This window comes from Anabrus simplex, chromosome 1 (assembly GCF_040414725.1).
Source record: "Anabrus simplex isolate iqAnaSimp1 chromosome 1, ASM4041472v1, whole genome shotgun sequence".
Taxonomy (NCBI): domain Eukaryota; kingdom Metazoa; phylum Arthropoda; class Insecta; order Orthoptera; family Tettigoniidae; genus Anabrus; species Anabrus simplex.
Window position 1 is genome coordinate 953,583,036 of NC_090265.1, and position 15,304 is coordinate 953,598,339.

General features: G+C 38.8%; 1 protein-coding gene across 1 annotated transcript in view; it reads left to right on the plus strand.

Moving 5' to 3' along the window:
- Positions 1–15,304, plus strand: part of l(2)k09848 (lethal (2) k09848) — an 89,367-nt gene that overhangs the window by 19,465 nt on the left and 54,598 nt on the right. The window contains exons 3-4 of the mRNA XM_067148843.2: positions 2,946–3,150; positions 10,722–10,823. Of these exons, the coding sequence (XP_067004944.2) occupies positions 2,946–3,150; positions 10,722–10,823 (307 nt within the window). The remainder of the gene's footprint in view (positions 1–2,945; positions 3,151–10,721; positions 10,824–15,304) is intronic.

Consider the following 15,304-nt stretch of genomic DNA (forward strand, 5'->3'; position numbering starts at 1 on the left):
AGGAGGGGCAAGGTGGAGAGAGAACACGACAAGTGCGCAGGTCGGAGGAAGGCTTGCCAACACAATTTGGAGGGTGCCACCAGGGCGGAAATAATTTCGCATTTCCCTGGGGCCATAAGGGAACGGGACAACATTTGTACTTTATTAAGATAGGAAGAAAAAACACACATGTTACAAAGATATAATATATGCAGATCGATCTGTATGAATTGTAAATTTAAAAGTTCATGACGAAGGAGAGTTCCTCTTGGTACACTTTCCATCATTTGATGCAATGTAAATATTGGGTAAAATGTGGACCTGCCTCTTCTGAATCCATACTGGTGTTCTGCCAATTTTCCTCTACTCTGTCTTATTCGTTTATCCAAGATTCTTTCAAGGATCTTAGCTGTATGAGGTATGAGTGTCACTCCTCTGTAATTTTCACATTGCTTCCTTTCTCCTTTCTTGAAAATTGGTATAATGACCCCTTTCATCTGCTCTTTTGGAACATACTTTTCTCTTCATATCACCCTGAAGAGTCTATACAACCACTGTAGACCGACTGCACCTGCTGCTATTATCATTTCTATGGTGACCTCGTCAATTCCAGCTGCCTTGCCTCATTTCATTATTTTAGTGGCCCATTCAGTCTCTGCTGTGGATGTCTTGTTTTCCTTATCTTCCATGTGCACTAAATCTGGTTCTTTGATTTCTTCTTGTACCAAGGTATTTTGCACATTGTAAAGCTGTTCAAAGTATTTTTCCCACCTCTGCAATATATCCTGCTTCTGTGTCATCACTTCCTCCTGTTCATTTTTAATGAAGTTAGTACCTTCACCTGGGTTTTTCTTCTTTTTAGCCTTTCTTTTTTGCTTCCGGTTGCATATTCTTGCAGAGATTTATTGAATTTTAGCCAGCATTTCTTTTTCTATTGTTGAACTCCCTTGGAGCACTCCTTCATGCAGTGCCTGTATTCTGTTTTGCATTCTGTTGTTCTGTTTCTCAGCCATTTTTTCCAAGCTTGTTTCTCCTTTTAACTACAGTATATCTTTTACTCTGTCATTCCACCAGGCGTTTCTTGATCTTCTTCCTTCCTAATACTCTTCCACAGGTCTTTTCTGCAGACTCCACCATGACTGTTTTAAAGTATGCCCATTCTTCTTCGACCCTTCCGATGTCTTCCTTAGGTATACTTGTTTTGATACGTGTCTGGAACTCTTCATTTATTTCCTTCTCTTGCAATTTCCACACCCTTAGATTTTTTTGCTTAATCTCTGTCATCTTTTGTATCTTTTCCATCTTTAACCTAGCTGTCACAACTTTGTGATCTCCTTCGAAAGATTCGCTTGGGAGGGCTGTTACATCTACCAACATTTTCCTGTTACTTTTCTTGACCAAAATGTAATCTATCAGAGTTTTGATTTTGTTATCCTAACTATATCATGTTATCTTCTGACTGTTTTTCTTTTGAAGCCATGTGTTACCAATGATCAGCTCATTTCTGCTACAAAGGTCTACCAAAATATCTCTAGCCTTGTTTCTCTTCCCATATTCAAATGGTCGTATAATCTCATCTTTTTTTTCTTTCCTGATCTACATGTTTCCTATGATCACAACTTGTTTGTCCTGTACATGGCCTTCCAGATATTCAAGGTAATCTGTATCTGTATTTCCTGTTTGTGAAGCATACCCTTGAATTATATCTGTAACACCAATTTCAAGTCTCAATCTGACCTTAATCAACCTGTCATTTATGTTTTTCCACCAATTCTAGGTATTCCTTTATATCTTTTCTAATTATGAGACCTACACCATTTTTGGCTTCTCATCCTCCACTATAGTATAAGGTGTATCCCTTCTTGAGTTTCCTCTCACCTTTTCCTTTCCATTTGGTCTCACTGATTCCCAGCAATGCTATATCTTTGTCAACCATAAAATCTACAATTTCTTCCACTTTCCCTGTTTGTGTCACTATATTGGTGGTCACTATCTTGATGTATTTGGTTGCTGGTCACCCTTTTCTCACATTTCTCCCAGCATCACAAAGAACTGCACATAGGTTGTGGGGAATGCCCTAGCATTTTGCACGTCGCTTGTGGGGAACGCCCTAGCATTTTCTGAGGCTCAGAACACTTGTCATCATAAAGGCTTTTATTACGATGGATTTGCCACTCCCAAAGGCATTTTAGAGCTACTGCCAGCTGAAACCTTTAGGCCGCTTCTAACATGGGGAACAGACGCCTTTTGTAGCCGCTCCTCTGGAGTACAGACACTACAGTTGATATGGGGTTTCAGTGGCATTTCCTCCACCGAGGGTCTATTTCCCTTCTATAAGGACTCCTCTGCCCTTAGCCGTTGGTCCTAATAGTGGGTCAGGCTATTTACTGCCGCTCAACACTCGGCGTGGAGACACTGGCTGTATGGTTTACTCCATTACCATAGCAGATTAAATGGCCAGACATTTAACGAGACAAATACTCATTTTTAAAGTTGAATAAATAAACAAAGTGAGCCAGGAGTGTAGCGTAATCACACAAGCCCAGTTAAAAGTGATTAATATTAAATGCTTGTGTCAGGTCATAATTGCTGTTCTTTATTTAAGTCAAAGTGAACTTTATTTTGAAACTTGGGAAAATAATATTCTTATTCATGTCACATCTTGTAGTGTTTGATCATTTTAATGTCTTGTTTATTTTATGTAATAAATGATTCCCTCAATCCCGTTATGGTCTGCCTACTATCATTTATAGCTATATTTTTTCTTGACTTGTCCATTGTAGTAAATATATGTGCCTCATCACAAATCCAGGGTGTAATTTAAGTTAGATATTATTTATTTAACTGCGACTGTGCACGTCTGGGATCCGCTGACTAGTTTGTGGCACTTACCGATGTGGCATAAAAAGGGGACCGTATTGATATTTCATGTTTCACTACACCTTTTATTTTTAATCTCCTTTCAGAACAATTTTCACAGCAGTTAAATCTGGAAAAATAAAAGTGTGGGCATTCCAAGAAGAAAGGAACTGTAATATAGATACAGGTGGTCCTTTAGAAAAAATGAAGCAATGTTCAACTGACGGTAATATAATTGCAACTGGAGGGAGAGAAAAAGACCTTCAACAGTGGGACTTGGAGACCCAGAAGTGTACTTTTACTGCAAAAAATGTGAGTACAAATAAGGTCTTTGGTGACTGGTTTGTTGATAGCATGCACTTAATCAACAAATTAATCTAAAAAGCCACCTAGTCGATACTTTATTTATTTTGCCTTAGGCAAAATTAAAAATACGTTAACACACACAGGTATGTTTCGACCACTTAGTGGTCATCTTCAGCTGTATATAAATATCTTAGATGAGAACATTTGTACAGTAAGCACATTAGACTTTCAAACTACACTATGTCCCATGGGATCCTAAAAACTATTGTTCTAGGTGCTTTAAATGAAAAGAGAGAGGGGGGGCAGGGGGGTAATGTAATATGTGTGAATGATACTTAAATTACAATTTGCGTCCACAATTATGTTTAAAAACTTATATACTAAAGTACATATTTAAAATATTTAAAAGCGTCTATGGTGAAATACTTTGTAATGACTCTAGGTGGCATGAATAAAAAGTCAGTATTTGTAACAATCTTCGGGCATTTGTGAGAAGAATACTTAATTAAAATTCGCGTCTACAATGATGTTAAAAACCTTGTTTTCTAATAAACGTATTTAAAAATATCCTAAAGCGTCTATGCTGAGGCACTTTTTTTTTTTTTAAACACTCGTACTTGAATAAAAGTCTATGTACATTGTATACCGGTCTTCAGGTATTTGTTGTTTATAATTTGTATTGAATATCTTCTTTAATTGTTGCTCGTATGGTTATGGTAAAAGGCCATGTTAACAGTTTGACTTCCGAAAATTGCTCTTGGGTTGTGGTAAAAGGATGTGTTGACTGTTTGACTTGCTAAAGTCCTATGGTAGCTTCTCTGTTATATAGAAGAAGACCGCCATTTTTCACTCCCAGTTCTGTAACTTTCAGCTCGAAGAAACAGACCTGGCAAAAGGAAGAATTGATGCCCAATGGGCATTGGTACATACAAACATACATACATTATCATTATAGACTGTTATGCCTTTCAGCGTTCAGTCTGCAAGCCTCTGTGAATTTACTAAACGTCGCCACAATCCTCGATTTGCAACTAATGTTGTGGCCTCATTTAGTTCTATACCTCTTATCTTTAAATCGTTAGAAACCGAGTCTAACCATCATCGTCTTGGTCTACCTCTACTTCTCTTACCCTCCATAGCAGAGTCCATTATTCTCCTAGGTAACCTATCCTCCTCCATTCGCCTCACATGACCCCACCACCGAAGCCGGTTTATGCGTACAGCTTCATCCCTCGAGTTCATTCCTAAATTAGCCTTTATCTCCTCATTCCGAGTACCCTCCTACCATTGTTCCCACCTGTTTGTACCAGCAATCATTCTTGCTACTTTCTTGTCTGTTACTTCTAACTTATGAATAAGATATCCTGAGTCCACCCAGCTTTCGCTCCCGTAAAGCAAAGTTGGTCTGAAAACAGACCGATGTAAAGATAGTTTCGTCTGGGAGCTGACTTCCTTCTTACAGAATACAGTCGATCGCAGCTGCGAGCTCACTGCATTAGCTTTACTACACCTTGATTCAATCTCACTTACTATATTACCACCCTGGGAGAACACACAACCTAAATACTTGAAATTATCGACCTGTTCTAGCTTTGTATCACCAATCTGACATTCAATTCTGTTGAATTTCTTACCTACTGACATCAATTTAGTCTTCGAGAGGCTAATTTTCATACCATACTCATTGCACCTATTTTCAAGTTCCACGATATTAGACTGTAGGCTTTCAGCACAATCTGCCATTAAGACCAAGTCGTCAGCATAGGCCAAACTGCTTACTACATTTCCACCTAATTGAATCCCTCCCTGCCATTTTATACCTTTCAGCAGATGATCCATGTAAACTACAAACAGCAAAGGTGAAAGATTACAGCCTTGTCTAACCCCTGTAAGTACCCTGAACCAAGAACTCATTCTGCCATCAATTCTCACTGAAGCCCAATTGTCAACATAAATGCCTTTGATTGCTTTTAATAATCTGCCTTTAATTCCATAGTCCCCCAGTACAGTGAACATCTTTTCCCTCGGTACCCTGTCATATGCTTTCTCTAGATCTACGAAACATAAACACAACTGCCTATTCCTCTCGTAGCATTTTTCAGTTACCTGGCCCATACTGAAAATCTGATCCTGACAGCCTCTCTGTGGTCTGAAACCACACTGGTTTTCATCCAACTTCCTTTCAACGACTGATCGCACCCTCCCTTCCAAGATGCCAGTGAATACTTTGCCTGGTATACTAATCAGTGAGATACCTCGATAGTTGTTGCAATCCTTCCTGTTCCCTTGCTTATAGATAGGGGCAGTTACTGCTTTTGCCCAATCTGAAGGTACCTTACCAACACTCCACGCTAATTTTACTACTCTATGAAGCCATTTCATCCCTGCCTTCCCACTATACTTCACCATTTCAGGTCTAATTTCATCTATTCCTGCTGCCTTATGAAAATGGAATTTATTTACCATCCTTTCCACTTTCTCAAGCATAATTTCACCAACATCGTTTTCCTCCTCCCTTTGAACTTCGCTGTTCACAACACCACCAGGATGATTTCCTTTTACATTGAGAAGATGTTCAAAATATTCCCTCCACCTCTCCAGTGATTCCCTGGGATCTATTGTGAGTTCACCTGAATTACTCAAAACACTGTTCATTTCCTTTTTCCCTCCCTTCCTAAGATTCTTTATTACTGTCCAGAAAGGTTTCCCTGCTGCTTGACCTAGCCTTTCCATGTTGTTACCAAAATCTTCCCATGACTTCTTTTTGGTAGGTCAGATGAAATCAGCTGATGGTGTACTTAAATATGACAAGACTCTCTAAGATGATGCTTGCTATTTTATCAATTCCACATAGCAATGCAGAATGTGAAAGGATTTTTAGCAGTGTCACAAAGACAAAAACACAGTTCAGATCCTTGCTGTCTGAACAAACTTTGGAGAAACTTTTAACCTTGAAATCAGTTCAGCAAGACAAGTGCTTTGAGCAAAAATTTAGTTCCGAGTTTCTGAAGAGGGCTAAGTCAGTTACTGGTGTGTTGAACAACAATTAGTCGTAATGTGATCACCATGTTGAAGGATGAGAAGTCACATGTTCCTACAGTTCAGGTATGTCCAGTATTTAGTATTCACATGTAAATGATGAAAAAAATATATATGGGCAAATAGAATTGTTAATGTATTGAATTATAATGAATTTGTATATGTTCTGCCATCAGTGATGTGTCGTAATACGACGCGATTCGCTGCAAAATTTCTCCTGATTTTTCACTTTTGAAAGTTGGCATGTCTGTATATACATTAACCAGGCTGGGTCCGCATTCTGGGGGTTGATCTGAGGGTTGGTTCAACATCCACTCAGTTTATAAGAACAGTTGAGGAGCTATCTGATTGTGAGATAGTGGTCTCAATTAAAAAAGCTAATGCCCAGTTTCACCAACCTTCGTCAAGGGAGATAGTATGTAACAAATAAAAAAGGGAGATGACGATCGTCAAATATTTGACAGTCTGTCAAATCCACTTTTTACGTTTCTTCAACATCCATTTTCACTGATGATCATCAAATTGTGCCTCAACTTTGAAGATTGATTTTTCATTGGTCAACTTACTTGACGATCCTTAAGTTAATGAAAATGGCTACCATGTTGTAAACATATGGTTATGTTTATTGCAATTTAAATAATTATACGGAAAGAACTGCTTATCCTTTGTTAAGGGAAAATATAGTGAACATCAGTTATTATTGTGCTCATTTATATGTTAAATTTTATGGTATATGTAATTTTCCGGGTGTAATAGGGGCAATTGACCATACTCAGTTTTAAGAGTGAAAAGAATAAAGTTACCTTCTCTGTATACTTCTTACTGTTTCCATTAGCCTATGGAGTAAATTCACTTGCTTTGATGTCAGCAGTTTCAGTGCCAGAATCTTCATCCATCTCTGCGATATCATTCTTGGAGTGTGAAGTGAAGCGTCTGATTTCAATTCCTTTACCAGGAGGTATATTCAGCCTCTTACCTCTCTTTCCTAGTGTAGAAGTGGCTGTGAAGTCACTTACGCGAGCTCGTTTTAGGTGCTTGGACAAGTGTTGCAGTTCATGAAATCTTCCTTGAAGACCCTTCATCATCTTCCATTTCAGGGATCTTCAAAACTCTTTCAGGGTCCAAAGGAATTGTTCCACATCCCTCAAAACCAGCTATTACGTTAAGTGCAGACCTTAGCCTTACAGTGTCAAAGGTCTTCTAGAAAAGATGAGGGAAATCATTTTTCTGAATGGCACCTTGGTTGGTTTTTTCCCACTTGTTCAGGACTTTTTGCCAAGTGATCTTCAAAGGTTGAAGGTAAGTGAAATCCAAAGGTTGGCATAAATGTGTTGCATTTGGAGGAAGGAGAACAAAACATATTCTTCTCACACCCACAGACAACATCTGTTGAGAGATGACTGGATACATTGTCACAAATTACAACTTTTTTCCCCATTAATATATATATATTTTTGCATATGGTAAAAACAGTTTCATAAACCAATCAGAAATCTGCAAGTCGAACCAGCTGCTTGTATTTCGGTTGTATGTTGCTCATTCAGTGCCTCCTTTACACATCTAGCCTGGCAAATGCAAGTAAAGCTCTGGACTATTTGTGCTGTGAGCAGTGACTCCACCCCATGTGAGAGAGAGCACAGAGACTTCAGAGAGAGAGAGCAAGCGAGAGAACAGTACTAACGCGCCGTTGCCAAGTCAACAAATAGTAACAGAAAACACATCAATCACAGATAAAACTATCGTGTATTAAATAGTAACAAGGCAGCTCGAATAAGTGGTGTGAACTAGTACATTTTAAACAGATTTCCGTGGACTCCTGTGCAAGGTTATGTCACTCACGTAAGGATTCGCGTAACACTGACGGATGTCAGGGTGACACAAGGAATATCTGCCAAATACTTCAGTGAGAGAAATGTTGTATAAGCTATTTACACCAATATCACCGTTGCAGTAGGCTCTACTCAGTGCACGATGGGCAAAAAACAAAACAAACACACATAGGCCTATGTATCAAATGAGCATTTAATAAATAGTAAATATTTTACACAAATATATTGTAATAATTCTTTCAATGGCTCAACCAGCTATACTAACTGTTAGTTTCTTCTTCCCTTGATTGATTGATTGATTGATTGATTGATTGATTGATTGATTGATTGATTGATTGATTGATTGATTGATTGATGAAAGAGGGGAAATGGAACATTTTAGATGAAATACTCCAATGTCCTTATCTTTAAAAACCCATGCATTTCGGGGCGGAAACGAAACCTGACCAACTAAAGAGCATCACAGCCCTATTCCAAAGGTGCTGTACCTGAGATTTGGCTGGTAACAGAATTGCTATTGCTGGAGTCATTTTCGTCTGGTCCAGTACTGCTGTGTGAAATGCTGTCACTCTCACCACTAATTCTAGTGATCAGCTGTTCTTGTACATCATCCAGCAAAGCATCGTTTCCCAGTAAATAGCTCGTAATTTATCCACATGCTCGCAAGTTTCTTCCACTCATCTGTCTGTTACACTGGCAAATGCTTCCCTGGTAATGGTTTCTATTTCTGCATTTGATTGGTTTACGTTTTTATGAGTGACTTTTTTTCTCTCATACTACTCCAGATGTATTCTATCAGGTGTAAGTCGCAGTTATAGGGGGGCAACCTTGTAACAGTATGCCCAGCAGATTTTTAAAGCTCGTTCACAATGAACATTGGGGACGATTTCTTATACCATACGATATCAAGTAACTCGCACCTTCTTGCATCTGGTGGAAAATCTGTTATTTTGAGACAGCCTCGTCTTCATTTTCTCTTTCCTGCTGTTCGAAGCGGGTGGTTTAGTTATTTACTGGCTGTGGTACGGTGCATTGTGCACAAGAATAATAGCAGCCTCAGGAATATTCGGCAGTAGCTGGGTCCTGAACCATTTCATGAAGTTTTGGCTATTCATCTCGTCATGTTAGTCCCCTGATTTTGTCTTCAACTTGAACATTGACAGTGCTCCAGGAATAAAACCTTCCACACTGCCAGCATGAACAATAATTCACCTTTTCCCGGCACTATCAGATGTTAAAACACCGGCAATGTCATCATACTGCCAACACTTTTTGACTGTTTAAATTGGGTGGGTATAACTTTTGTCGAGATATATGGTAGGTCTATTTTGTATTTTGTTTTCTCATAATTTGTCATTTTCCCACAGAGTTCTTAGGTAACATGACCATTTGAACATAACGTCACTTCATTCCGTGAGAATTTTTCTTCTCTTCTGACATTTTCTAAATCAAAAACCGATTGAATGCAATGTTTGCCTAAGATGTTCATTGCTTCCTCCATACTCAGTGTCTTTCTGTAGCACCGTTAGAAAGTTTTGTAAAGTAGGAGCCTCTTTCTTTATGGTATAAGATTCCTGTATTTTTGTCTGAATAATACACTTACTCATGTCCAGTACAATGCGTAAATTAACATTTTGCTTCTTACCTGGGGTGCTTAATTTTATTCCACTCCCCTGGGACACTTTAAGCTCCTTTCTAATGTTCTTTATAAAGCTTTCTTTGCTTCTGCAGCTCACTTTGTTGCTTGCAAAACTGGTAAGCTAAACAAATTTCTCTTTCTCCAAATTGCAAAAAGCTATAACATTTGCCACAATTATTTCTCTTCATTGACTATGAACAACTTTATTCTTGCTGCCAGAAGTGGACATTGTGATAAATGACAAACCTAAAACAAACTTCATTTCTAATGACATGGAGTTAATACATTCAGCCCAAAAGGGAAAATTCTTGAAGGAGCTGTAAGTGTCCCAAGAGAGTCCTTTCTCTCAGTGTGCCACACAACCTGTTTCCACAAATCAATGATACCCTGCTTTGATGGTTTTCACCTGTAGTGGAGCTTTCTGATACTCTGCTCTGTAACATCTTTGAACGGTAATTTGCGATTTCATTTCAAGAAACCACAGACAACAATGCGCACGCTCCGCACTGTTGTATATCTCCATGGTGACTGAATCACGTTTCCTGCCAGATGAGCGAGGGGAGTGCATGGAGCGAAGTCTCTCAGCTATAATACCAATATGATTGGTCCATTATTGGACATAATACATTTTCCAGCTAACTCATTCTTGGTTGGGAGTGTTTCACCCCAGTGTGCTAAGTTGGGCTCATCAGTTGGTAAATAACACACCTGCCAAGAACATGGCTAGTGCATACCATGGAGACCACTGCGTAGGCTACTTGGAGCCACCGACAGTGCCAGTGCATTATGAGAGATTTTGTCTCTCAGCTAGGCCAAAACTTGCTGATATGGTTGGAGGCTTGAGATGCGTTTGAATAAATTTTGATCAATAGTTTCGAAATTATTAATTGATACTTTCAGGTAACTAATTTAGAATAACACTGTATATAGATTGCTTTTGAAGGAGCTGTAGGCCTAATTTATAAATATATCATTACTGTATATTAATGTGGAGACAATTTTATTGTCTTTACACAACTTACCTTCCTGTACTTCTGATGAAGTAATTTTATATTGTTTGAATGTTTCAGGTCAGACACAATGAACTTGAACTTCGAGAACCAGTTTGGGTGTCAGATGTAGATTTTCTTTCCAGTAAGAACAGGATGGCTGTATGCTCTAGGTTTGGTTATGTAAGTTAATTATAACTGAATCTAAAAGATACACATTTGTGTTATTTATTAACCCTGTTTTGTTGTAAGTTTGATGATGTAGCCATTTATTGTATGTGAAGATTGAAGACTGTAAATCTTCCTAATGCATCTGAATGCTTTATCTCTTTTTCCAAATAAGATGGCCAGGTCTGTTGCGATAATGTACTTCATGGTAATACTAAGAATTGATTTAGATTCTTGTTTACGACTTGAAATCTCTGTTCTTCTGCATCATTTCTCACATTCAGGAGTTTATCAAAATAATCTTTCCGCCTACTCTGGGTCTGTTATTACTAGGGCCCGGATTTTTGGTTTTAACCTATTTTTTTCCTCGCTATTTAATTCACAAATTTCAATATATTTGTTCGTTTCACACTTCCTGGAGCAGAATATGTGAATTTCATTGCATCTAAAAAAACCTAAATGAGGGGTTGACACCTAAAATAACCTAAATAGCTGTTTTACCTTCTTCAAATAAAGAATGTTATTTTCCCTTCATTGTAAAATTATTTCCAGCCCAATTACAAGCAGTAGGACGGAGATAGTTGATGTTACTACCGTTAAATGCAGCATATCCCATGTTTCCCACTACATATGTGACATCTAGTGGCTCCTTGATGCATCTGATTGAAGGTCATGAGGAACGTAAACAGTTTCGCCTCCAGTCGTCCATAGAGAGTATAGCCGCCAGAGTGTGTGGTGACTGGTTCCTGCAGTATTTTCTAACGGTAATTGCTGTATAGCGAAACAATGCCTAAATCTCACTTATTGAGAAAATGGATTGCTACAGATGGACACTTCACTACAGACGGTCGAGTAGTCTTCTGTCAGGCATGCTCCAAAGAAGTAAGTTTCTCGTAACTTATCTAAAACCTGCATTGCAATACCCTAGCTCGCTTACTGAAGAGTACTTAGGATTTGGATTCTTCATTTCAGGTTAAATGTGAGCAGAAATTCCATCTTGAGCAGCATAAATCTGCAGCGGCTCACATAGCTAGCGTAGCGAAGAGAAATAAGTCCAGCAGCAACAGTAAGCAAACGTTTATTTCTTCCACAGTTGGCAAGCCTGAAGATAACTTTAACTTTCGCCTATGTCAGGCGTTGGTGTCTGCAAACGTCCCATGGAACGTGCTAAGTAACCTGCCCATGAAAACATTCTTAGGAGACATCAGCGGCCGCAGTATACCTAATGAATCCACTTTAAGGAAGAATTATTTGCATCCTGTTTATCAGAAGGCATTAGATGAAATAAGAGAAGATATAGGCGATCGCTATATTTGGTATTCTGTCGATGAAACATCTGACAGTTGCGGTCGCTTCATTGTGAATGTGGTAGTAGGTAAGCTGGATCAAAACGAACCAGGTAACGCTCATCTAATTCTGTGTAAAGAAATAGAACAAACTAACAACAGCACAATAGAGTGCACTGTGAGGGATGCTTAACGCATATTGTGGCCAGCAGAGAATGAAGATAGTAAGTTCCTTTTGTTAGTAACAGACAGTGCTGCTTACATTTTGAAGGCAGGGCAGGTTCTACAGTCCTTCAACCCAAGCATGCTACACATTACGTGCTTGGCCCATGGCCTGCACCGCCTTGCGGAGGAGATTAGAAGCAACTTCAGTGACGTCAACAGCGTGGTTTCTTCAGTCAAGAAAATTTTCCTCAAAGCCCCAACACGTATACGGTTATTCAAAGAGAAACTACCAACAACATCTCTTCCACCTGAGCCGATACTTACCCGCTGAGGAACTTGGTTGTCTGCTGCTATTTACTATGCTGAGCACCTAGAAGGAATTAAAAATGTTGTCAACGACTTGGATGAAACAGAAGCTTCCTGCATCGCAAAGGCCAAGAAATTGCTCGAGTGCCCGACCCTCTTCGCTTCCCTAGCATATATTAAGACACATTTTTGTTTTATACCAGAAGCTATTCTCCAGTTGGAAGGTGCAACCTGATTCCCTGGATATCATTGGCAATGTTTCCAGAAGAGAAATACCTGGGCCATTGGGAGTGGCATGTTCTTCGAAGCTACAGAAGATTCTTCAACGCAATCCTGGTTTTGAAGATATGAAAGTCATCAATTCAGTATTACAGGGAGAAAAGTATTCAGGAAAATTACCCCTACAACCTCATGCATTAGCATCTATGTACTACGCTCCAATGATGTTGTGTTCCGTTGAAAGAGCTTTTTCGTCATATAAGAATGTGTTACGTGACAACAGGAAATCATTTACGCCAGACAATTTGGGTATGTACGTTATTTACTGCAATGCCAAAAAATAACTTACAAAGGAAACAGTACAGTGTATTCTCTGTGTATTTTTTATGAATATAGCAATGTAAACTTTTGTGAAATAAGTACATAAATAAAGTTTACAGAACTACCAAAACCAAAAAATATTGCTGCCTGGAGGCAAAACCTAAAATAACCTATTTTAAGAATACAAAAAACCTAAAATGAAGGTTTATGCCACCTAAAAATCCGGGCCCTAGTTATTACATATCCACTCTCTTCCTTCAATTGTTTTGTGTAGATCGTTTCTTTTCTGTTATCTTTTTATATATCCATACAACATCCTTTTCCATCATTTGCATCCTTTTCCAATTCTTGTGTGAATCTTTCCCAACATTTTTTCTTTTCCTCATTTACCACTTTTTACACTTTTATTTTCCTAATACTTAATCTTACTTCCTTTTTTCCTATCTCTATTCCATTCTTGCCATGCTTTCTTCTTTTGTTTAACAACCTCCTTCACCTTTTCATTCCACCAAGGTGTCACAGCTCCCCCAGCACAAGAACTGCGTTTTGTTTTGAACAGGGTACGTTTTCCGAGGCTCATAATTACCACCACTCATTTTAGGCTATTGTTATGACGGGGTCGCCACTCCCAAAGGAATTTTAGTGCTACTGTCAGCAGTTATTCAGGCCGCCCCTTACATGGGGAACAGATGCCCTTGCAGCTGCCCCTAACATGGGACACAAATGCTGCTGATGAATTAGTGTACTCATACTATTTCCCAAGATGTCAGTGAGAAGGAAGATACTAAAATTCTAACCATAGAAACCAAAGGTGTCGCCATAACCTAATTCTACAAACCACCTTCAAGACAGTTTGGCTTTACAGAACATGCAAACTTCAGTAACCAAGGTGCAAAGATTATTGAAAGCAACTTCAGCAGTCACAGATATAGTAAGACTAATGAAAATGGGCAGAAGCAAATGATCTGAGAGTCATATACAACTCCAAACAGACCAGATCATTCACAAACAGGCAGTGGTCTAGTCACACTAACCTAGACAACATCGTTATCAGTACCTGTATAAAAACTCGATCTATCAAAACTATGGATGGCTGCTTCCCACACAGCCAACATCGACCCATCGAAAAATGCACCACTTAATAATGCGGACAATGATACACAATCGGCACAAAACTCTCCTTGGTAGACACAAATAAATTGCACTCCAGTTATGAAAATTTAGAATTAGCAAATTACAACACAACATCCAGTACTTCAAGAGACAGTTTTAGGGTGGATAGTTTTGTGGAGAACTTGAATTGCTGAAACAGGTGCACCTAAACACACATTTTTCATGCAAACAGAGGGCACTCTTGAATGCCAATTGAAGAGATTTCGGGAACTTCGGGCAATCAACCAACCTATACTTTCACCAGAAAAAAAGAAAATGTGCCAAACGGCAGATTCCAGGTTTGTCTTCCCAAAAGGGATGATCTATATGCACTGGGAGATTCTTATGGAACAGCTTTACAGTGTCTTTTGCAGATGGAGTGAAGATTCAGCAAGAATCCATGGCTGAAAACTGAATATGAAAAATTCATGCAGGAATATGAAGATATGGAACACATGGAATTAGGCGATTTAGATGACAGCAAACAGAAGACTGTGTTTTATCTACCTCATACAGCACTACAACCTCTCTACGAGTTGTCTTTGATGGCGGGACCAAGATTTCAACAGGAATTGGACAAAATTATATTTTAACAGTTAGACCTACTATTCAGCAAGATCTTTGCATCACATCATCCTACGCTTTCGTACTCATGAAGTAGCCTTAAAGGCAGACATTGCCAAGATGTACAGGCAAATTTTAGTACATCTTTAGGATTAAGATCTTCAATGCATGTTATGGCATAGCTGAACAGAAGACCCAGTAAGAGTGTTATCAACTCAAAACTGTTACTTGTGTTACTACTTCAGCGCCATTCCTTACTGTTAGATGTCTCAAGATAGCAGATGAAAATGAACTAACCCATCCTGATATTTCTAATATTCTCAGAGATGACTTTTATGTTGTTGATCATCTTAGTAGTTGCAGCTCTAGTGAAGAAGCATCTTGGATCCAACAAGACCTAACATCCCTACTTGCCCAAGCAGGGTTTCCTCTTCGAAAATGGTCTTTGAATTATCAGTGGCTCTTGTCCAAAATTCCCACTTG